The sequence below is a fragment of the Zea mays genome, chromosome 2, assembly GCF_902167145.1.
Source record: "Zea mays cultivar B73 chromosome 2, Zm-B73-REFERENCE-NAM-5.0, whole genome shotgun sequence".
In the NCBI taxonomy this organism is placed as follows: domain Eukaryota; kingdom Viridiplantae; phylum Streptophyta; class Magnoliopsida; order Poales; family Poaceae; genus Zea; species Zea mays.
The window spans coordinates 199,774,857-199,800,370 of record NC_050097.1 but is presented as its reverse complement, the minus strand read 5'-3'; the positions used below and the strand labels follow the sequence as shown (position 1 = coordinate 199,800,370).

At 47.1% G+C, this 25,514-nt stretch overlaps 1 protein-coding gene across 1 annotated transcript; it reads right to left on the bottom strand.

Annotated features, from left to right (window-relative positions):
- Positions 1-4,802: 4,802 nt before the first annotated feature.
- On the bottom strand, positions 4,803-10,402 carry LOC103647591 (UDP-glycosyltransferase 79). Its single transcript, XM_008672102.2, has 2 exons — positions 9,482-10,402; positions 4,803-5,797 (listed from the first exon to the last, which is right to left on the bottom strand). Exons 1-2 carry the CDS (start codon positions 10,157-10,159, stop codon positions 5,048-5,050), a joined length of 1,428 nt encoding a protein of 475 aa, XP_008670324.1. The 5' UTR covers positions 10,160-10,402; the 3' UTR covers positions 4,803-5,047.
- Between the last annotated feature and the right edge of the window lie 15,112 nt (positions 10,403-25,514).

Here is a 25,514-nt window from a genome sequence, read left to right as displayed (position 1 = left end):
GAATTAAATCGCAAACCGAAATCCGGAACGGAACAAGACGAACACTCATCATCAGACAAAGAAATGCGCTTCGGCATGATGCAACACCCATGACACTTAGGTTTTGGTTTATACATGACACGGACACCTGCCGCTATACTGGTTTGAAATTGGGAAGAAGGAGCAAACGGGGAAAGAGAAAAAAGAGTAACGCCCGAATTTGGTGAGAGAAAAGAAGAAAAAAATTCTACCCCCAAATTCAGGGCGTTACAATACATAGCAAAAGTTTATTTGGTTCTTTGTCCTTTAGCTTTTACTGTGTATACAGTTGCCATGTTCAGAATACTTCATTATGTAAATTATGGCTTGGCAGTCATATTAGCAGCTCTTTTTATCTTTTATTAGTTGATTCCTGAATTTTTTATCTGTACCTTACCAACTTTCTGAATTGTGATGATTTACTATTACTGGAACCTGACTTTTCAACAATAGCAAACTGTATTGACATGTGATTTAAATGTCAAAATTTATCTATAGTCTGCTTTTTTATCTACATTGTCAGGTTGCTGAATTGTTTATGCTTTGGTGGTAAAAATAAGCGAGGTAACTTCTAAAGTTACGCATGTATAAAAGGTAAAAATAACTGGTGTTCTAGACTGCAGCTTAGCTTGGGTTATTTTCACCGTTTTGGCATAGTCTCATTTGAGTATTTAGGTATTGTTAATAAGTGCATATCTCAAATTTCTGTGAACTCAGGTTTCTGGTGTTTTAATCTAGAATGTGTATATAGATTGTGTGCTAGCTTGCTTAGCATAGAGATATGTATTATCATACAGAAACCTCCTACATGCTTCGGAAGGTAGACTTTTTGTGTAGTTATACCCCTAAAAAGTAATGGAGAAATTTCACAAAATACTGGTGAAGAGAACCTTTCCACCTAAAATCAAGAGCATTTATATATATATATGAAAATGGACAGGCAGGAAGGCACAACTCAGTAAACTAATGGCCAAAACATCTGGTATCTACGAAATCACTATAACCCTCCCTTGATTTTTGCCTTTCCTTTCCTTTTCTCAGTAAGGGACTGAAAGCCAAACAACTTGATTCACAATCTCTACTACTTATTAAGACAGTAAGGGTAGCCTGTCGTTCTGCCGATATACAATCTTAGCCGTATGTTCTGGCGTTGTGCGATCTAAGCTGTCGATCTCGCCCACCAGTACTGCTCCCCGATCCCGCCCACCAACCCCGAAGCCATCATGCGCCCCTGAAACCGTCGCACCCCGGTCGCGTCGAAATCATCGCGCCCGAGCTCTCCTCCACTGTCGCCGCCGTCTGCAGACGCCAGTCCCCGCCGCCCATACCCCGATTCCAGGATTTACACGAGGAACCAGTTAGGAAGAAAGAAGGGGAGACGACGGTGTCCAAGTCCACGATGGCGAGGACGTTTGCAGTCCTCGGTCGAATGCCTCCCTCCCAGTGTGTTGCGCAGGCGCATCTCGTCGCTTCGTAAAGGTATTAGTGACCACCTTCCACCATGATTTATCTACTCAGGGGTTTTTGTGTGTTAGGGTTTTGTGAGGGTCGAGAGCAAAGGCTGGCTGCTTGCACGTTAGCTCTCGGCCGGACGGCTCAGTGCGCAGCGCATCATCCGTCCGGGTCGAGTAGATCTGCGTCGAAGAAGCGGATGAACGACTCCGAGTGGGCTTGCCTGTGGTGCCCCCGAGTGCCGCCACCACCAAATAGGACGGTGTAGTCTCAGTCATCAGCGGGAAGCGCGGGTCCATCTCAATTGTCGTCGGTCCCCCGTTTCAGCCTCCTACTACGACCGCAGTTTCTTTTGTTTTCTACTACAGAAACAAGTGACTACATGCTGCACAGTCTCTCGCCGCTTCCTCAAAATAAAAATTCATGAGTGGTGCTACACTATTCTGCATTTTAATTGATGATTATCAACAACAGAAGAATATTCACCTTCCGCTCGCAAAAACAGAGTGTAACCATAGATTTGATGAAAAAATAGGGGAGCAATTTACTACACCCAATGGTGGTCTGCAATCTATTAATTTGCTCTTTTGAATTTAGTTCATTTAATTCTCTGAATCAAACCAAAACAAGGGCTAGGAGCTGTTGTCTAGGTTCTTCGTTTGTGATTGATTAACATAAAATCAATGTTGAGGACAAGGTGACCCAAAAGTGTACAACCTTGTTTTGTTCCTGGGATTTGGGGGATTTAGAAGTTTGTCTTTTAATAATAAAATGTGAGTCATTTTCTATGTGCACAAGCTCTGATGAGTTAAATGTTTTCTATGGATTGCCACCAGGAGGCCCTCAGGAGCATCAACCTCGACTACTATGCTTGCTGGCCACTAAGAACCCTGGCACCCAGCCCAGCCCGTCGGAGTTGGAGGTTTCTCAAATCTTGAAGCCGTGGCCTGCGACATTAGATCACCGCAATTTTGATTGTACGTCTTTCCCCCGTCCCTCGGCTGCATTTTGATTTGGATCCGCTGATGGGTGCGTCGCTGTTGCTTACCCTTTCGTGCATTTTTGTGATGTGATTTGGATCCTCTGATGGGCTCATCACTACTACTTACCCTTTCGGTGCTCCTGTGCGAGCAATGCTTATCCCAAGTGAATCGCTGCATTTATGTACTATAGAAGATGATACAAGCAAATCATTAGTGAACAGTGATACATTATTCTTACTTACTATGTAAAGGTCTAAGACCTCGAGTTGAAACACTTTGTGCAGGACCTGAAGGCTGGCATCCAGATCTCCAGGAACCAGGCTTGTCTCTACCTTACATGCATTTAGCATGCTTGTTATATTTTGACAGAAATCGTGTAGATAAGTATCTGTAGTTACTTGTACATGAGTTATGTTAGGATGCCTGCCTTATTGAGTATTTAGTGTGTCAATCCACTTATTATATGGTATATATTCATCTGCAACAAATGTCCAGTACTACTTTGTAGAATTTTCGGTATGTTGAATCTTTAGTGCTAATGCACACAAGAATATGTTTTGGTTAAGATGATTTGTGTGTTGTGGCATAATTTTGTATCACTTTAATTCCGTTCTATCACTTTTCCATTTGTTTTGCATATGCTCCTATTATTCAATCTGGCTTATCCACTTATGACATACCCCGATGTGCATAGGAGGGGGTTCCACACTCCACTCGTGGACAAGCTTTCCTTTTCCACTTTAGAATTTAAAGATTTTTCCTCAGTTATATAGTGTTCGTTTCTATATAATTGTTGTGCACTAACATTTTATTAAGTATTCTGTATGATGTTGCAACACACATACATCTAACTATATATATAAAGTCTACATGATGCAATTGACATAACATTATTAAAATCATATATAGAAGTCTGTATGGTGCTGATTGTTGCAATGTAGTGGTGACATAGGTAGATTAAAATAACAAAGTTTATGTATAGTAGGACCACAAGTGGATTATGAAACATTTTCTTATAAAAGTATAACACATTTGTAGATAGGTTATCGTGGTTTTATATGTTCCCGTTGCAACGCACGGGCACTCTCCTAGTAATTTATTAGTTATCTAACTATTAGCTCTAGAGATTTCCAAACAGAGCCTAGTAAGTCCAGTCTCAATATGATTTCATGCGAGTTTATTTGTATTTCGTTTATTTCATGTGATGAAACAAATTTCAGTGCTAGAGTGTATTTGAGTCCGGATTTAGTATCTAATAGGTATCCGATTTATATATGCATCCGTATACTCAAAGTTGGATATTTAAGATATCAATATTCATTTAAATCTTATATGATACAACTCGATAATATTTGTATTTGATCTGAATTCGAAGATGAAATATGAAAATAAATATAGTACAAACAATATATGTCCGTATTCGATCCGATTATATCCCTCTTAATCGGCAAACTTCTCACGGATCTTGGAAGCCTTCGATGCCCTAAGGCTCTCTCCAATGGCTTACTCAGTTCCTTGCAAGTCTCCAGCAGCTTTACCCAATTCATTGCAAGATGTCTACGATCCATTGGTCAACCACGCGCCTAGCTTATCCAGGACCAGGATTACTTCTGTGTTATGTTGTTAGCGGGAGTGGGTATCAGTAGTGATATACATAGAACGCGCGACATAATCACATCACATATATAATGCCTGTCGCTGCAGCTCATAGAACGAGTTGACAAGGACGTGCATGGTCGGTTATCTTGTGCATGCCGTTGAACTGGTTTACGAACAGGTCCACGTACGCGGGCGGGGTACGGTAGCCGCTGGGATCGGCAAGAAACGACGGCACGCTCACGGCTCACCGACCGGGAAATCGGGGCAGCTCCACCGCCTCCTCGCTCACCAGCGGCCGCTCTGTCCGCCCGGCCCACGCGTGCGCGTACACCACGTCCACCGGCGCGCACGGCTGCGTGAAGAAAGGCATGCACGCACGCAGGCAGCACGCGCCAGGAACGCGTCGTGCACCAGCACGTCCACCGCGCCCTGCTCCGACTCGGACCGTGCGAGCTAGTCCACGGTCGCAGCTGTCCAATATGGTGGCGATATTGCTGAGCACGAACCTGGCCGCGGTGCGCGGCGAGAGGCGCTTGCCGAACTGGAGGATTGGGTTGACGTGGCCTTGGCTCGGATACGGGAGCAAGATGACGAGGATGCTGCGCTCCGACGCGTGTGTGTCGGCCATGGTCCCAGGCCGCTCGCTCACTTTAGCTGTGTACGGGAGAGAGTTTCTCTAAGGTGTGAACTGCGACTGCGAGAGTGGTGCGGCATTGCGCAACCTCTTATACCAGGTTCATGTGTGCAAAATCGATCGTAGTGTATGATGGAAGAGTTACTATATACACATATACATATATACATACATACTAACATACACAGACTAATCTGACTTGCATGTCACATAAATGCTGCACATCAGCGTTTAGCAGTGTGATAATACATTGTATTTGGCTGTCCAAGAATTGGCATTCACATCAAATGCTGGTACTTGACCTGTATACACAGATTCGCTCAAAGCTAGAAGGCGTCTTTTTCTTTATCTGATGATCACTTCATTCACTTGGCGTCCGATGTGCATATTTGGCCACGAACTCGGCGATGTTCCTGTCCGAGCTGCCGCCTTCCCTGCTCGCCGCCCTGGCCTTAGCCATCCACACGTCGGCGCTCCTCCTGAACTCGGCGCTCTTGTCGCCGTCCATCACCTCCTCGACGCGCATGACCACCTCGCCCCTCCGCACGAGGCCGAGGCTGTCGTCGGGCGGGGCCGGCCGCGCCCGCACGCCCACCCGCCACACGGCCTCGACGTACCTGGCGTTCATCGGCTGGTCCGTCCACTGCGGCACGGCCACCATGGGCACGCCCGTCACCAGCGCCTCCGCTGTGGAGTTCCAGCCGCAGTGGGTCAGGAAGCACCCCACGGCGCGGTGCGCCAGCACCTCCAGCTGCGGGCACCACGACACCACCAGCCCGCGCCCGCCGCACGCGCCCTCGAAGCCCGCGGGCAGCTTGTGGGCCTCGGACGCGCGCACGACCCAGAGGAACGGCCGGCCGGCGTCCAGGAGGCCGTGCGCGACCTCCCGCATCTGCAGCGGGTCGAGGTCGGACAGGCTGCCGAAGGAGGCGTACACCACGGAGCGCGGCGGGTGCGCGTCCAGCCACGCGATGCACGGCGCGGCGGTCGGCTCGTAGAGGTCAAGTCCGTACTTGGTGTCGGACGGGAGCCGGTCGTCGCCGATGTAAGAGGCCGGCACTGTCGGCCCGATCGTCTTGCCGCGCCACGCCGACGCCATGTACTCCGCCTCCTGCAAAGTGGAATGCTTAAAAGAGAAATGTGCAAGGAAGATTATCGGGTTTGAACCCGGGGTAAACCATTTAATTTTTTTTAATTTCTCCGTAGTCAGCGAAAACGAAAATTTAATCAAAATTCACCGAATTTCGAATTTCTCGATCAAGATGAATTTTCAAATTTGAAAAACGAAATATTTGATTTCTCGTTAAAAATCCATATTCTTTCGACGAAATTCATTTTTTTTTTTACTTTTAAAGGGTTAGTTTCAAAGGGCTTCTAATAAACATTTTCGATTACTCTCCGAGTGTGTCACTAGGCTAGAGATGACAATGGGTACCCGAAACCCGAAACCCGATGGATTTTTACCTCATTTAGGGTACGGGTTTGGGTCAATTTTCATACTCATGGGCTTGTTAATGGGCATAAATGTATACCCGACGGGTTCATGGGTACGGGTTTGTTCCTATAGTACTCAAACCCGTGAACCCGTGAGTTTTTTAAACCCGACCAAACCTAGTGCATATTGTAATTTTATTTTATAAACGAACAAACAAACTTGTTATCGACCTATTTACTTCCTGATTTTTATCAAATAGTGAATGTATAAGTAGTTGGTGATAGTGTTGCTTGCTTGATATATAGTTATTACTAGTGTTATATATGTGGTGGGTGTATAACTTAGTGCAAGGTAACTTGATTATACAACTTATTATTTGTATTTAATTCTCTCCACTAATATTTTTATACCAAATCATGAACTTGTTGTTCATTACATAAATTTTGGACCATGATCTCATTAATCATTACGATATACTTATTGATTATAAAAAGAATAAGCATATTGAAGATAAAAACCCGCGGGTAACCCGTGGGTACCCGCAAACCCGATGGGTACAGGTTTGGGCAAAATTTCAAACCCGTCATGGGTATGGGTTTTTTAATGGGTGTAAATATTTTTCACGGGTACGGGTTTGGGATAGCAAAACCCGGCGGGTTTGCACCCGTTGCCATCTCTACACTAGGCCTATATTCAATGCACATAATTCTAGACGCATGAATTGTTTAATTAAGCTCCTCCTTGATGATACACCAATCTATTCTAAATTCTATCACACATTCTATTGTGTCTTGATCAACAAAATAAAATTTACTAGCTTTACTTTTTGCCTTAGATTTTACTTTTCTCCATCCTTTTTCTATATCGAGTACTTGATTATCCTTGGTGGCTATCACCATTCATTCTTTCTATAGTTATCATTCTTGCTCAATCTTAGTCCATGTTTAAATGCATTAGAGCTGATAGTTAGCTACTAAAATTAGCTGAAGATATTCAAACAATCTAGATAATAATTTAGCTATTAGCTACTTTTAGTAAATTAATTAATAATTAACTAGCTATTTGTTAGCTAGCTAATTTCACTAGTAATTTTTTAGCTAGCTACTTATTAGCTCTAGTATATTCAAACACCCTCTTTGATGCAAATCTAATCTAGCTTATTCATACTTTTAAACTAGATGTTAATGCATTAGTTATCTCAAACTACTAAAATCACTTTCCATGGCAGCTCGGGGTCACCTCGGTGGCTCTCTTCCTGGTGTGGTACTGTGGTGTCCCTTCCACTTTGTAGTCGTGTTCTATCTCTTTGATGGGTCAGGCCGTCAGGGTGTCATCACGCGGCTACTATACGCCGTGTAGCGAGGAGGCTTGCAGTATGCATCATGGCGTTTGGTGTCGATTGGGATGCTCACGTTCATCGTTGGCGCCTTCCTTCACGACGGCCCCCTCAGCGGTGTGCATTGGAGGGTTGCGGTGAGCGAGTGCGAGAGATCTTGGTCAAAATTCTACTATATCCGTTCACAAATATATAACACCTTTTATATTTTCGAAATCTTTAACTACTCGTCTTATTTTATAATATTTATTTAAAAATGTAAAATTTTAAGTTAGACATAAACTACCTTAAGTGATAAAACAAATCAAAAAAATAAACGATAAGTCATTATTATTATTATAAATAAGACGAGTGGTCAAAGTTTTTTTAAAAAGTCAATGATGTCATATATTTTTGAACGGATGGAGTAGATAACAACCACTATGGACGTTGTTTCCTTTTTAGAGGTCTCTTCCTCGTCCCTCCGACCCCGTGGAACCCATGGGTTCTTGGGAACAAAAACCTTTACTCGTTAGTCTTGTGACCCATATTTTTTTTCTTGAAGATGTCGCAACCGTTTCTGTTGTCTGGTCTAGTTATATTTTAGATTGCCCCATGGGTAGTAAGTGACAAAGGCAGGGGTGGGATGGACGGGGCTCGAGCCGCCCCCTACCTTCGCCGAGCTTATGGAGCTCCACTAGAGACTCTCTTCAAATTTTAAATATATATAGTAAAATGTATACTATAACTGTTTATTTCAGACTTTCCTAAAAAAGATTCTAACTTCATCCCTGCTCGTGGGTGGTGCTTAGCATCAACGCTTTAGGCCGGTCCTGCACAGAGTTGTTTTAGGGGGTGTTTGGTTTCTAGGGACTAATGTTTAGTCCATTCATTTTGTTCCATTTTAGTATATAAATTGATAAATATAGAAACTAAAATAGAGTTTTAGTTTCTATATTTGATAATTTTGTAACTAAATGGAATAAAATGTAGGGACTAAAAATTAGTCCCTACAAACCAAACACCCCCTTAGTTGTGCTTGTGCAGTTGATAACTGGGTCGTTGTTTTCAGTCAAGTTGACTCAGCATGAGTAAGTAGTTATGTTATTAATTTGGGTGTTGAGTTTGTTAGTTAATTTGATTCGAGCAAATTGGAGCAGGAAGTGGTGTGAAGTTGTACAAAAAATATGCAGGATGAATGAAGCATCCTACTTGGTTGTATGGTTTTTTTATCGGGCTATTTAAATTCGTACCCTTAGAGCAACTCCAATAGTTATGTAAATTTTAGCTCTCTAAATCACATATTTAAGAAGTTGCTAAACAATTTTAGGAATAAAAAAATGTGAGTTCTCCAATAGTTCTCTAAATATAGGTTGTAATTTTATTTTGTATCTATTCACGTCAAAAAAATAAGTCACAAATGTCATCAATTACCTACATTAACTACATAACCTAGTCAACATTTTTGTTTAGGAAATTGTTAAATGGTTGCCAAATGTAGAGAGGAAATGAGGTAAGATGATGAGTTGCTAAATTTAGAAAGTTCATTTAGAGAACTGTTGGATATGAGTTTTTATATTAACTACCTAAATTATTGATTTAGGAAGTCTTTTAGAGAACTGCTGGAGTTGCTCTTAGTTTGTCACATTCTTTATTTTTACACGTAGTCGTGTTTTTTCTTAGTTTTGACCTTCTGCACTGTAACACTAGAAAGACACAACTGAGAAAAAAAAATACAAATAAAGATAAAAATAAGGACACCAACAAAACTAAGATTATCACCTTAAAAACCTTTTTTTTATCCGGTTTTCATTAGAAAAACTAGACTGACTCTTATATTTTATGGAAAAGAGATTCGTATGGTTCTGACGATAACGTGCAAGTGCGTGGTGTGCAAGTTGAGAAAAAGAAATGATCCTGACGGATTTTATTACTGCTCGAATAGGTATGGGCACCACACTACCAACTGAAAGATACATCTGAAAACGATGAACTGCTGGGAAGCATGCATGGCAGCGACAGGGACGAACAAGTACGCAGCTCACCTCGGGCTCCAGCTCATAGAAGGAGTTGACAAGCACGTCGTCGGCTTGCTCCAGCCCCTGGAACTGGCGGACGACCATCTCGAAGTAGGCCGGGTACAGGCCGGTCCCGACCTTGAGGAACGACGGCAGGCCATCCGGGTCGAGCGCCGGCAGCCCAGGGAGGCGGAGCACCCCGTCCACCGGCACGCGCAGCCGGCGGCGCCACACGTGCCCGTACGCCACGTTGACGGCGCACGGCTGCGTGAAGAAGGCCGCGGCCCGGGCGCCGTGCCGCCGCGCCACGCCCTGCGCCCACGGCAGGAACGCGTCGTAGACCACCGCCCGGACGGGCCGGCCCCGCGCGGCCTCGTCCTCGAGGAGCTCGCCCAGCGTCTCCGAACCCGCGGCCTCGAGCCGCGATAGGTAGGCGGCCACGTCGCCGCACTCGCCGAAGCCGCCGCGGTCGAAGCCGTCCGAGACCGCCGCGAGGCGGACGCCGGCGTCGCCAGGCGCGCAGGTGGCGAGGATGAAGCGGGTGACGGCCAGTGTGGGGCGCAGGCCGTAGTACGCCAGGCGCTTGCCGAACTGGAGCATGGGGTGGACGTGGCCCTGGCTCGGGTACGGCAGGAGCAGCACGTGGCTTCCAACGCCGCTGCCGACTTTCGGCTCGTTCTCGCCGGCGTAGGAATCCATGCCCATAGGCCGTATCTAGCTAGCTAGTGCCTAGTTGCCTTGCGTCTAGCTAGCTCTCTACGAAACGATTGCGTGGCACTGCCGTGGAGAAAGAATGATCTTAGGCTGTGTTTATTTGACGCAACGGAATAAGATGGAACGATATACCTTACATAGCTAGGTTTGGTTTAGGTTAGAGGTCGATACATGATCACTCTAATGTCGTCTTAGGTGTCTCAAAATTGGACAGACAAGAGCTGACACTGGAGTATATGGCCATCTCCAGCTGTCACAGCGGTCCCGCAACTAAACCTACTCTTATATATACTTATGGTACGTGTAGCAACTAATCGTGACTATAAAAACAATTAATAATATAGATCGTAACAGGTTTATAATATTGCTACATCACATATAGTCAATTAAAAGTCTAGTTATATATTTAATAATTGATCCATCTCTTTCTCTTACAACTATGTTAGAGTCTGTAAGCAGTCCGTTTAAGATGGCTATTAGTGATAGTATGTGCTTTCCTTCTCTCAATTTCTCTTTCTTCCACGTCACCATAAATCCAACATAACATATCTTATCGTCCGCCTACATCACCTTATTATACTGCTCTAACGGCAATTTCCACCGCACCTCACCTTTCGGGGCCCGTTTGGTAGTGCAGTTTTGAAATACTATAATTTATAATTATATAGTTGTCGGCGTTTCGACCCTGGGAGGTTCCTGGACCGACGAGTAAAATTGTCGCTGCGTGTCCCAGCCCAGATGAGTTAGCGCGAGATGGAACACAAGGGGGGGGGGGGGGGGGGAAACACGGCTCGTGTTATCCTGCGCCAGGGGGATGCGCTTCTAGTAGGGGTTACAAGCGTTCGCGAGGGAGAGAGAGAGAGTGAGCCTGTTCGTCAGTCCGTCCTCCCGCGCGACCACCCTCCCTCATGAGGGCCCTGGACCTTCCTTTTATAGATGCAAGGAGAGGGTCCAGGTGTACAATGGGGGTGTAGCTATGCGCTAACGTGTCCGACAGAGAGATGCCTGAGCCCTGTGTACATGCCAACGTGGCTGTCGGAGAGGTGCTAGAGCCCTGTGTACGCGATATCGTGGCCGTCAGAGGAGCGCCCGAGTCCTGTAGAAGCACAGCTGTCAGGGTTGTTGGGATGTTGCTGACGTCTCCTTGCTTTCGTAGGGGGCTGAGAACCACCGTCGTCATGGACGCACGCGGGGAGCCATCATTACTTATTACCGGGGCGAGCCTGGATGGGACGCCGGTCTTGTTCCCCCCGTAGCCTGAGCTAGCTAGGGGTAGGGTAATGATGTATCCCCCGTGGCGTGGTCGGTCCGAGCCCAAGGTCGGGCGAGGCGGAGACTCCTCCTGAGGCCGAGGCCGGGGTTAGGCGAGGACGCGATTCCTCCCGAGGTCGAGGTTGAGGCCGAGCCCCGGGGTCGGGCGAGGCGGAGACCACCCTCCGAGGCCGAGACTGAGGCCGAGCCCTGGGGTCGGGCGAGGCGGAGTCCTCCTTCCGAGGCCGAGGTTGAGGTCGAGCCCTGGGGTCGGGCGAGGCGGAGACCACCCTCCGAGGCCGAGCCCTGGGGTCGGGCGAGGCAAAGCTTCCTGTTGCGCCTGAGGCTGAACTTGGCTGTTGCCAGCCTCACTCTAGCGGGTGGCACAGCAGTCAGAGCGGGGCGAGCGGCGCTGTTTTCCTGTTAGGTCGGTCAGTGGAAGGGCGAAGTGACTGCGACACGTGTGTCAGGATAAGGCGTCAGGCGATCCTCGCATTGAATGCGCCTGCGATACGGTCGGTTGGTGAGGCGATTTGGCCAAGGTTGCTTCACAACGAAGCCTGCCCGAGCTGGGGTTCGGGCGAGACGAGGGTGCGCCCGTTGCTTGAAAAGGCCCTCGGGCGAGGCGTGAATTCGCCTGGGACTACTGTTCCCGTCCGAGGCTGGGCTCGGGCGAGGCGAGATCGCGTCCCTTGAGTAGGCGAAGCCTTGACCTGAATTGCGCCCATCAGTCTTTGCAGCTTGCGCTGATGGTGGTTACCAGCCGTGTTTAGGAGTGTTGGGGGTACCCCTAATTACGGTACCCAACAGTAGCCCCCGAGACTCAAAGGGAGTGTTGGTACTCGCTTGAAGGCTTTGCCGCACTTTTTTGCGAGGGGACCGGCCTTTCTCGGTTACACTTTGTTCCGGTGGGTGCACGCGAGCGCACCCGCCGGGTGTAGCCCCCGAGGCATCGGAGGAGTGGTTTGACTCCTCTGAGGTCTTAATGCCTTTCATGATGCCTCAGCCGGTCTGGTTGTTCCCTCATGCGATCTGATTGTAGCCCGGGTGCATGGTCAGGTTTCGAGTTTTCAGGCTGGTTTGTTGACGCTATCAACGGTTTGGCCGTAGCCGGGTTTGCGAGAGCAGCCCCCGAGCCTCTGCAAGGAGCGAGAGGACGATCAAGGACTGTCTCGACTTTTATCATACGCCCCTTCATCGCCTTTCCGCAAGGAGGAAGGGGGGAAAGCGCCATGTTGCCCTCGGAGGGCGCCGAACATGGTGTCTCCAGTGAATTGCTAACGGGTGATCCGAGTGGACGCCCGTGCCCCGTTCTATAAGGGTCGGCTAGTGGCCCAGAGGCGCGCTCCAAAAGTACCTGCAGGTGATTTGCCGGACCCGGTCCCGTTCGATAGGGTTCGAGGGCTTGATGCCTCCCTCTGGTGGGATTCCGTTACAAAATCGCTCCTGCTGGTCTCGGAAATGTCCTAGGGTACCTCAGGAGCGTAGCCCGAGCCTCGGCCATGTATCGGACGTACCCAGAGTAATCCCTCGATCTGCGTGGTCTGGGGCGGCTGTCGAACCCTTCTGAGGGGCCAGCCTTCGAACCCCTGATCAGTAGTGGGCGCGGAGCCCGAGTGCTCTGAGGCGGCTGTCGAACCCTTCCGAGGGGCCAGCCTTCGAACCTCTGATCAGTAATGAGCCTGAAGCCCGAGCGCTCTGGGGCGGCTGTCGAAACCTTCTGAGGGGCCAGCCTTCGAACCCCTGATCAGTAGGAGGGCTCGGGGTCCGCTTCCTTCGCGGAGAAGGATCCCTTTCGAAATATCCCCTTTCCCGGTCCCTGTATCAAGAGAGAGAAAGGGGAAGAGGAAAAGGATATGAATTTAAACGGTGTGGCGCACCTTTTTTGACGCGGTCATCATGGCGGAGGTGAAACGACGCCCGCTTCGCCTACCAAAGGTGTCGCTTGCCCTACTGCGGAGTTAATGCGACATGACGGGTGGTTCACGGGGCGGCCGCGTGCGTGAGCCGTTCGAGGAACGGAAGACGGGCGCGTCGTCTTCACGCCGTGGGAGAAGGCTCCCCTGCTGCTCCAGGAGGGGACGTGAGCCTGCAGACGATTTGACCGCCGCTTCCGCTCGTCTGCTGCCGCAATTACTGCCGGTCCACTTTTGGCCATATCAACCGTCGCGCCTCCTCCCGCGGCTGACTGACCTATGATCGATGTGCTTGATTGGCATTGTTGGGCCATGCGCAGGGTTGTCTCGAGTCGCGACACCGGTTCCGCAGTCGAGGAGGCGTGACATTGGCGCAAGTGGCGGTGCGGTTGCTTGTACGTAGTAACCGGCGCGCCGGTTACATGATGTGTGGGCCTGGGCCTCCATGCTGGATGCGACGAAGCCGAGGGGGTGCGACCTCGTGGTGCGGTTGCACGCCACTTGCATGGCGGTCCGCCCTTTCAACTGCTGGTTTCGGCGAGGATGGAGGAGTGCTTGTAACCGCGGGGCGGTTACACGCTCCGCGTGCGGCGGTTTGGCTTCTTCCGTTCTGGGCCAGCTTGCATGACGTGTGGGACCCATCCCCCGTGTCGTAGGGGGAGGGCCCTGGAGTACGTTGGTGAAGACTTAGTCCGTGACGCCTGAGGACGCGAGTGGGGAGAGCCGCCTTTAAAAATGGGTTGATCCCCCGGGCGGTAGCCATGTCTTCGCACTCCCCTCATGCATCGCGCCCTTCCTCCTTCCGAGCCCCCGGATGGGGAGCACCCGCGTTGCCTTCGTCTTGTTGTTGGAGGAGCGCAACCTCACGGAGGTTGGCACCCTTCAGCCATCGCTTGGCTTCAAGGATTTTCATCAGGCAGCCCGGCTGCATCCCCTCACCAATGGTCACCCAGGATGGTGACCACCAGTTTGATGGTGGGGAGAAGCAAGCCGGGCTGCGGCCTCTGCCCTGCCCTCAACTTCAAGGATCTTCATCATCCTTGCTGGGGAGGAGGGCGGGGCAAATCGGGGTCTGCCTCCGCATGGGCCGGCGACCCGCTTCTTCCTCTGGCATCCGGGGGAGGAAGACATCCTCCAGCTCGGCGGAGGAGGCGTCCTCCAGCCATGCGGGGGAAGGCGAACTGCTGCTGCCTGGCCAGGGTGCAGCATTCCGTCCTCCGTCCGGGCGACTGTGCCCGGCTGCACCGGGTTGTCGCACAACACGTCGTACGCCATGAGGGGCGGTACTCGTGTTCTAGGACGGTCCCGTTCTTGTTCTCGTGGCGAGAACGGGAGTGAGGACCTACCGGTGCGCTTTGGGGCGACCGCCACTCGCAGGTGCGGTGTTGGAGGGCAGGTGGCCGCTGTCGTTGGTGCTGAGGTGGTGGTCACCAGAGGAGGTTTCTCCGCCGACGAGACCGTCGGCGCCACCCGCGGACAGACCTCTGGCTCTTTGGCTTTGACGGCTTGTCCTCGTCCCTCGTGTGGAGACGTGGGCGAGGGCCTTCCTACAGCAGTATTTGCCCTGAGGTCATTGTTGCTGCTGTTTAGCCGCCTGAGGTGGAGGTCGTTGTCACTGCTGCTGTAGTGGTCGCCGGCGAGCCACCTTGTCACACCCGGTTTTGAAGGTAAACCGAATGCGAACCATGTACGTGCCAGGATCAGAAATTCACGTACACAGCGATTACATAAATGACTCATCATAGCACAATGCTTCGAATAACAATAAAAAGTAAGTAATAATATTACAGACTAGAGCCATTTACATAATATAAATCAAAGTACACAGAATCGAAACGTAGCCAACGTAAACAAACCCACCACAGGCAGCTGACTGGGGGAGGTCGCTAGCCTAAACCACGAACTCGCCGAAGTCCTGGCACTCCTAGGGATCCGCCTCGACGCCTTCTTCTTTACCTGAGCATAGATTGCACAAAAGGCAACCTGGTGTTTTGTGAAAGCAAGGGTGAGTACACATCAACGTACTCAGCAAATGTCCCGTTTGGCTGAGGTGGACTAGCTTTATGTGGAGTTAAGCTCAAGCAGTTGCTTTTAGTTGGTCAGATATTTATTATTAGTGGAAGCCAAGTTTTAGTAATAGCCAACCCGTGAACAGCTTCCTCCTCGAGGAACATCATGATCATCATCGAACCAAAAACATTAATAGAACCATTGAGTCTCGAACCAGCTGTATCTCTAATCAAAGAGGATCCCAAGGCTGCTCTTAACCGCAAGCACGGCTGATATATTAGTTTCCTTACCCTTTGCAGAGGTCGCACACTTTACCCATGAGCCGTGATTCCCGTTTTGCCCGGGGATCATGACTCCCCATTGATCACTTCCTAGGTGGTCCGACAGGGTATCACTACGTAGCTTTTACAAAGATTCCCTAGAGGTCATAGCTGCCCGTTAGGTTTCTCCAGTTTGATAAACACAGTACCTCTCCCCGCAGGAGGGTGACTAACAAAAGCAAAACGAAAGAACCTCGGCACTCAGCCTCGGCAGAGGAAGCACTGTGCCTGGACCCCATTGACAGCACGACAGCGAAGCAACTACACCTCTAGTTCCTCTAATTAATTAGCTAAGGGCATCCCATTTCACCCTCATGATTGCACTGTTATCCCGGGTGGTCTCTCAACGAACAGGTCCTTACGGAGAGGTACTCGAAAAACAGCCCGAGTCCCCTAAATGCCACAAGTATAACATCATAATAAAGAAGGGGAAACCACGTATCATTGGTAAATCTCATCATGTTCATTGATTAGTGTTGAGCAATAGCATAAAGCTAAACAATAATAATAATCCAACCCAAATAGGTAAACAAGGACATGGATAACAAAAGCTAGTCAATCCTTAGGTATAAAGATATAAATGCGGGGAGTGAATCATAGACTTGCATAGGACATAGATAGGTCAAGGGACACTTGTCTTCTCCAAACAGATGCTCAGGGTATTCATTCTTGTAGAATTCAGAGAGTTTGATCTCTTGGTCGTCGAAGCTTGACCGTCGATTCCTCGAAGCTCAGAAACGGCTCACGATCTATTCGCGACGCGCAACAAATACAAACAGACACAAGCAAACATATACTTGCATAAGAACATTACACCATACAAGATAAAATATTATAAAAGCGAGCAATATAAAATATAGAACGCTTCTACAGTTATGCGAGGAAAAGAGCCACGATAGTCGAAGCTACGGTTGAGAAGTTATAACGTTTACGTTACACAAGTAATAGTCAGGACATTTAATTCGACATTATCAAATATAAATTATATCTAATATTTAGTTTCGCTTAACCTGTTACACTAGCAACTATCAGTTAAACCAGTAATTTAATTAAAGCGAGAGATTCTAAGCGAGGCGAATTTATGACGCGCGAAATAGCACGACAGCGTGCGGAATGACGCGCGGACACACGCGACATAGCACGCTGACGACACATGGAACAGTGCGTGCGACCAGTGCGAATGACGCGCAAATCAGCACGTGACCATGAGCACACATGCACGAATAGCGCGCGGACAACACGACGTCAAGCACGAACAGCGCGAGCGACACGCGAGGATCACTAACATATATGCATTTACACTTAAGCGATAAATAAAATGCATTTAAGTCGACATTATTTATATTAACATTTATTTGTAAAAGCGCGGGTTAAACACTATAAATTAGCTTTCGCTAAATTGCTTATTTTAATAATCAACAGATAAAATAATTAATTAAACTTATGACGCGACAAAATAATGTTATTAACACGTAATCGACACTATTGCAAACTTAACGCAACTAAAACGAGTTGAACCTAATTTAGGATGCAAAATACATTAATTACTTCATAATTCATGAACTTAAGCGATATGGTGCAAATTTATTGGTCAGAAATAGAGCTAAGCAAAGGGCCACATGAGGAGATGCCACAGGAAATCAAATGATTGGGATTTGGTGTGGTAATGGAGAACGTTTCCTGCATGCAGTTTTCTTTTGTTCAGCCGCACAACACCCATTACAAGAAGAGAGCAGTTGCCTTCTCCTTCTCCTAATCTCATGCATGCACATGCCACTCCATTTTTCTCTCCCTTCTTCATGGCTGCAACTGCTCGGACGGTTAATTCTTTTGCTCACGGTGCATGCATGTCTAGGGAGGCCTCGTTGGCGGCTCCCCGGAGAGGGACTTGCCGCTCGGCTTGCTACACGCGCTGGAGAGGGACTCGGCCACAGGGGCTGCGTCTACAGGGGTGGAGCTGGCCGCGACCATGGCTATGCGGGCGAGCAGCTAGCCAAGGTCGCGCAACCTCGGCAGGGTGCGGGTGAAGACGCTGCTGGCCGCTCGTTCATCACTGTCTACTCGTCCAGTGCGCAGAGAAGCTTGCAGCGGTATCCATGGCTGACGAGGCTGCGACGCTACGCGATAGAGAAGGAGAGAACGTGCCTTACCTTGGTGACGCGACGTCAGACGACGACGACGTTAGTGGCTTGGGCAGGAACAATGGCGAGCGCAACACAGACTCCTTGCATGACGGCGAGCTCGGCGTGGGGCGGCTGCTGTGCAGTTGCAAGAATGCGGCATTTTACGAGATCGAGGGAGGGGAGAGCAGGTGCCAGAGCTTCAAATATGGGCGACTTGGCGATCGGTTGCTGGCGTGCGCCATGGCCAATTCAAGCAGGAGAAGCAGATTAAGGAGGGGATTACGAGTGAGGCCACGATGCCGAGCAATAGCTGGGTGCCCGGGCTCTACGCGCGTGCCCGCACAACCGCTGGGCCGAGCCGGCCGCAGGGGTAGGGGTGGGAATATGTTAGTTTTTTCCCTTTTTGTTTTATGTAATTATATGTGTAGATGTGTATTTATATTTATATATAACTATATTTATTTATATTAGATCATCCAAATTTAATATTTTTCCCAAATGGAAACGCCACCAAAACCATTTTAGCAAACAAGAAATTATCTCTCGACATAAGATGCAACACACACGTATATATGTGTATATATTCAAAATAACACCTGAATTTGAGGGATATTAGAAAAGAAATTTTACACCCCCAAATTCAGGGTGTTACAAATCTAACCCCCTTAACAGAATCTCGCCCTCGAGATTCAAGGAGAGGCTAGCAAGAAAATGAGATTGGTTCATCGTTTTTTTTCATAGCTTATTCTAACTCAGTTTTAATTCTGCCAACTTAACTTATGGATTGGTTGCTTTGACCTTCAGATGTTCACGACCCATTGATGCAATTCTTGAGGGCCTATTGTACCTGTGTGTTAGGACCCACACACGCTTTCGCTGCGCCACTCTGATCTTGTTGGTTGATGTTGATCGCATTGTCTTCATTGGGGTTAGCGGCTAACCCCTTTAACAGGAGCGTTGATATGCACTTGGTGAAGATGTTGTCGACTCTGATCTTGACTGATTAAGAGAAGTTGAAGAATGCCAACCGGACAGGTGCAAGAGGGAAGGGTATAGATAGAAAAGGTAAGCATAGATGGATTAAAGAGAGAAAAGGGAGAGCACCCAGCTATCTAACTCTATGGTAGTCAACTAGTAGACTGATGTCATTGCGGACCAAGGGCCACAACACACCAACACTCATCACAAAGAAGCAAATCAGTCATCACACAAAGACAAACAACACAAGCATACAACAACAAACATCTCGTTGCTATACGTAACTTTTAATTAAATGGTGGTCTTTCCTTACCAAGGGGAAACTATTCTAAGGCCATCGAAAGGCAAGGGGAATAATAAGACATACATAATAGGGGCATGAGCACTATAAAGGATGGAGCTAAAGCAAGGATTGTAACCGACAGGGGAGAGAATGCAACCAAGGTCAAGATAGGTAAAACATCATTCTCAAATCGAAATGGGAAAGATGATATTTCAAAAGGTAGGCATAGGGTAAGCATCATGGAAAGATCTAGATATTAGGAAGGTAAGGGTGATATCAAGCAAAAGCTAAGACTTGCAACGCGACAGAGGAAAAGGGAATGGACAAGAGCGAGATGGGCAAGACATCACTCTTGGAATGAAATGGGAGAGGTGGCTTTAAAATGCGGGCAAGCATCAAGGTAAAGATCGAGGGATGACAAGGGTTAAGGTGATAATGGTCGAACACACAACAAAGGATTTTTTTACACAACTAGCAAGGTGTCAAAGAAGGGGGAGCAGTCAATGATGAAATAGATGAGGCATTATCCCCGAACAGGGATGGAAAAGAGGAGGCTTCAAAGGGTAGGTTTAATGTAAGCATGTGGGCAAGGGCATAGGTATCACAAGGGTTTAAAGGTGATAACGGACAAGGATCTAGGAGAGGAGGTAAATGTGCATAAGAACCAAGAATATAAATACCACAAAGGATGGAGTTAAGACAAGACCTGCAAATGGAAAAGGAAAGGGTACGTCCAATGTCCAGATAGGTAAACTGCCACTCTTAAATTGAGGTGGAGGAGAGGAGATTTTTTTTAAAGAATAAGAATAAAGATAAGTATCAAGACAAGACCGATGGATGCCAAGGTAATGGTGATAGCAATTAAAACACACGGCAAAGGATGGAATTAAGACAGAACTTGTAAGGCGACAAGAATTGAGAAGAAATCAAGGGGGAGATGGGTAACTCACAGCTCTCAAACCGGGTTGAAAGAAAGGGGAGACTTTTCAAGGATAAGTTCAAAGTAAACATTTAGGTAGAAGGCCTCAATATCACAAGGGTCAAAGGCGATAATAGACAAGTACATAAGGGAGAAGACGAAAGCACAGAAGAGCCAGTGGTATAAGTACAACAAAGAATGGAGGTATGTCAAGGCATACGCGGTAAGGAAGAGGATATAGCCAAGGGTGAGATAAGTAAAACATAGCTCTTGAATTGAGATAGAAAAGAGGGGATTTCAACAAGCAGACCTAAGATAAGTATCAAGGCAAGATCTACAAATTACAAAGGTAAGGATGATATCAAACAAAGGCTCAACAAAGGATGAAGTTAAGGTGAGACAAGATTGCAAAGCGACAAAGGGAAAGTAAACGAACGAGAGCGGGATAGGGAAAACAACACTCTCGGATTGAAATGGAATAAGCGAGGCTAAGAAAAATAGGTAAACATCATGGTAAATATGGAGAGAGGTCAAGGGTCAAAGGTGATAATAGGCAAGGATATAAAGGAAGATGTAAATGTACATAAAACCCAGGAATCTAGGTACAACCAAGAATAGAGTTAAGATAAGTCTTGCAAGTGGTAAAGTATAGGACATAACCACGGGTGAGATAAGTAAGAGACCACGCTTGAACTAAGGTGGGAGATTGGAGGTTTTAGATAACGAACATAGCGTAATCGCCAAGGTAAGATTGAGAGATGAGAAGGGTAAAGGCAATAAGGAACAAAAGCACAACAAAGGATGAGGTTACAAACTCGCGAGCCAAGTAAGAGGATACGACCAAGAGGAAGAAGGTATGAGACGGAAGAGCGGTGATTTTAAAGGGCAGGTATGAGACAAACATCAATGTAGGATATAGAGGTGTCAAGGGTGCATATGATAATAATTAAAAGTATAACAAAATATATAGTTAAGGCAAGACTCGCGAAACGACAAAGTGGAGAAAACAATCAAGGGTAAGATAGGTAAGGTTCCAACAGAAGGGTTGAAGTAAAGATTCATTACCGAGTGGAGTTACAAGGAGACAACGAGATCAACAAGGATATGCAAAGTAGAATGACCGCCCATGGATCATTAAGAAACAAGGGTGGTCAAGGATATGTTAAATGTCTTGAACAGTCATTGGGATATAAAGGTAGCATATATAAAAATAAGTGTATGCAAGATTCCAATGATACAAGCGTACCTAGACATGGGAATAGAAAAAGGTAGAGGATACACAGGGAGGGATCTCGGAAGACCAGAAGTTCATGGACATATAAACTAGAGTGTTTAAGTAGGTAGGAGAAATTCAGATGTAAGGGTTTGAAACAAAAGTACTGAAGAATCTAGGAGTACGAGCATGTCAATACTAAGAGGACAAAGATAGTCAAAGGGTAGCAATTTAGTGATGGAAGAGGGAAAAATCCTAACAGACAAAAAGTTATGGTCTGGGGGCATCTTCAAAGATGTCGCAAGCATAAGAGTGAGAACAGAACTAATATGACCAGCAAATAAACCATAAATAAATGAAGGATTAGAATAAAACACAATTTTCAGCAAGATGTAATATATAGTAAAACATAGGTTTGGTCGATATGACCAACTTTTGAAGGGATAACAAAGTCAAGGCAGGGACAGAGGTCTATAATCCTTAGAACGACCATTCTACTCTAGGTTAGCGGTCCTACAGTCAGTACGACTTTGATACCACTTATGTCACACCCGGTTTTGAAGGTAAACCGAATGCGAACCATGTACGTGCCAGGATCAGGAATTCACGTACACAACGATTACATAAATGACTCATCATAGCACAATGCTTCGAATAACAATAAAAAGTAAGTAATAATATTACAGACTAGAGCCATTTACATAATATAAATCAAAGTACACAAAATCGAAACGTAGCCAACGTAAACAAACCCACCACAGGCAGCTGACTGGGGGAGGTCGCTAGCCTAAACCACGAACTCGCCGAAGTCCTGGCACTCCTGGGGATCCGCCTCGACGCCTTCTTCTTTATCTGAGCATAGATTGCACCAAAGGCAACCTGGTGTTTTGTGAAAGCAAGGGTGAGTACACATCAACGTACTCAACAAATGTCCCGTTTGGCTGAGGTGGACTAGCTTTATGTGGAGTTAAGCTCAAGCAGTTGCTTTTAGTTGGTCAGATATTTATTATTAGTGGAAGCCAAGTTTTAGTAATAGCCAACCCGTGAACAGCTTCCTCCTCGAGGAACATCATGATCATCATCGAACCAAAAACATTAATAGAACCATTGAGTCTCGAACCAGCTGTATCTCTAATCAAAGAGGATCCCAAGGCTGCTCTTAACCGCAAGCACGACTGATATATCAGTTTCCTTACCCTTTGCAGAGGTCGCACACTTTACCCATGAGACGTGATTCCTGTTTTGCTCGGGGATCATGACTCCCCATTGATCACTTCCTAGGTGGTCCGGCAGGGTATCACTACGTAGCTTTTACAAAGATTCCCTAAATGTCATAGCTGCCCGTTAGGTTTCTCCAGTTTGATAAACACAGTACCTCTCCCCGCAGGAGGGTGACTAACAAAAGCAAAACGAAAGAACCTCGGCACTCAGCCTCGGCAGAGCAAACACTATGCCTGGACCCCATTGACGGCACGACGGCGAAGCAACTACACCTCTAGTTCCTCTAATTAATTAGCTAAGGGCATCCCATTTCACCCTCATGGTTGCACTGTTATCCCAGGTGGTCTCTCAACGAACAGGTCCTTACGGAGAGGTACTCGGAAAACAGCCCGAGTCCCCTAAATGCCACAAGTATAACATCATAATAAAGAAGGGGAAACCACGTATCATTGGTAAATCTCATCATGTTCATTGATTAGTGTTGAGCAATAGCATAAAGCTAAACAATAATAATAATCCAACCCAAATAGGTAAACAAGGACATGGATAACAAAAGCTAGTCAATCCTTAGGTATAAAGATATAAATGCGGGGAGTGAATCATAGACTTGCATAGGACATAGATAGGTCAAGGGACACTTGCCTTCACCAAACAGATGCTCAGGGTATTCATTCTTGTAGAATTCAGAGAGTTTGATCTCTTGGTCATCGAAGCTTGACCGTCGATTCCTCGAAGCTCAGAAACGGCTCACGATCTATTCGCGACACGCAACGAATACAAACAGACACAAGCAAACATATACTTGCATAAGAACATTACACCATACAAGATAAAATATTATAAAAGCGAGCAATATAAAATATAGAACGCTTCTACAGTTATGCGAGGAAAAGAGCCACGATAGTCGAAGCTACGGTCGAGAAGTTATAACGTTTACGTTACGCAAGTAATAGTCAGGACATTTGATTCGACATTATCAAATATAAATTATATCTAATATTTAGTTTCGCTTAACCTGTTACACTAGCAACTATCAGTTAAACCAGTAATTTAATTAAAACGAGAGATTCTAAGCGAGGCGAATTTATGACGCGCGAAATAGCACGATAGCGTGCGGAATGACGCGCGGACACACGCGACATAGCACGCTGACGACACATGGAACAGTGCGTGCGACCAGTGCGAATGACGCGCGAATCAGCACGTGACCATGAGCACACATGCACGAATAGCGCGCGGACAACACGACGTCAAGCGCGAACAGCGCGAGCGACACACGAGGATCACTAACATATATGCGTTTACACTTAAGCGATAAATAAAATGCATTTAAGTCGACATTATTTATATTAACATTTATTTGTAAAAGCGCGGGTTAAACACTATAAATTAGCTTTCGCTAAATTGCTTATTTTAATAATCAACAGATAAAATAATTAATTAAACTTATGACGCGACAAAATAATGTTATTAACACGTAATCGACACTATTGCAAACTTAACGCAACTAAAACGAGTTGAACCTAATTTAGGATGCAAAATACATTAATTACTTCATAATTCATGAACTTAAGCGACATGGTGCAAATTTATTGGTCAGAAATAGAGCTAAGCAAAGGGCCACATGAGGAGATGCCACAGGAAATCAAATGATTGGGATTTGGTGTGGTAATGGAGAACGTTTCCTGCATGCAGTTTTCTTTTGTTCAGCCGCACAACACCCATTACAAGAAGAGAGCAGTTGCCTTCTCCTTCTCCTAATCTCATGCATGCACATGCCGCTCCATTTTTCTCTCCCTTCTTCACGGCTGCAACTGTTCGGACGGTTAATTCTTTTGCTCACGGTGCATGCATGTCTAGGGAGGCCTCGTCGGCGGCTCCCCGGAGAGGGACTTGCCGCTCGGCTTGCTACACGCGCTGGAGAGGGACTCGGCCACAGGGGCTGCGTCTACAGGGGTGGAGCTGGCCGCCACCATGGCTATGCGGGCGAGCAGCTAGCCAAGGTCGTGCAACCTCGGCAGGGTGCGGGCGAAGACGCTGCTGACCGCTCGTTCATCACTGCCTACTCGTCCAGTGTGCAGAGAAGCTTGCAGCGGTATCCATGGCTGACGAGGCTGCGACGCTACGCGATAGAGAAGGAGAGAACGTGCCTTGGTGACGTGACGTCAGACGACGACGACGTTAGTGGCTTGGGCAGGAACAGTGGCGAGCGCAACACAGACTCCTTGCATGACGGCGAGCTCGGCGTGGGGCGGCTGCTGTGCAGTTGCAAGAATGCGGCATTTTACGAGATCGAGGGAGGGGAGAGCAGGTGCCAGAGCTTCAAATACGGGCGACTTGGCGATCGGTTGCTGGCGTGCGCCATGGCCAATTCAAGCAGGAGAAGCAGATTAAGGAGGGGATTACGAGTGAGGCCACGATGCCGAGCAATAGCTGGGTGCCCGGGCTCTACGCGCGTGCCCGCACAACCGCTGGGCCGAGCCGGCCGCAGGGGTAGGGGTGGGAATATGTTAGTTTTTTCCCTTTTTGTTTTATGTAATTATATGTGTAGATGTGTATTTATATTTATATATAACTATATTTATTTATATTAGATCATCCAAATTTAATATTTTTCCCAAATGGAAACGCCACCAAAACCATTTTAGCAAACAAGAAATTATCTCTCGACATAAGATGCAACACACACATATATATGTGTATATATTCAAAATAACACCTGAATTTGAGGGATATTAGAAAAGAAATTTTACACCCCCAAATTCAGGGTGTTACACACCTGGAGTTGGTTATCCCGCAGGCCCTCTAGCGTGGAGGTTGTTAATACCCGCGGGAGTGGAACCGGAGTTCCGTTTGTAATGGCACCCTGAGTGTGGGTGTATGTTCATTGTGGCTGTCGGGGCCTGAACATCTGAGTATTTTGGCGTGAAGCCGTGTTTCTTCCTCATTTCGAGCACCAGGACTCGCCTGTCGGCTAGCTGAACCGCTTAACCGAGTGTGAGTTGCTCTGCGCGGAAGGTGACAAGTGAGGTATCCGTATCCCGGAGGAGTAGGAGTCCCTCGGCTCGGTCGGCCTTGTCGCTCAGGGCTTCCCTTGCTCAGTTCGAGAACC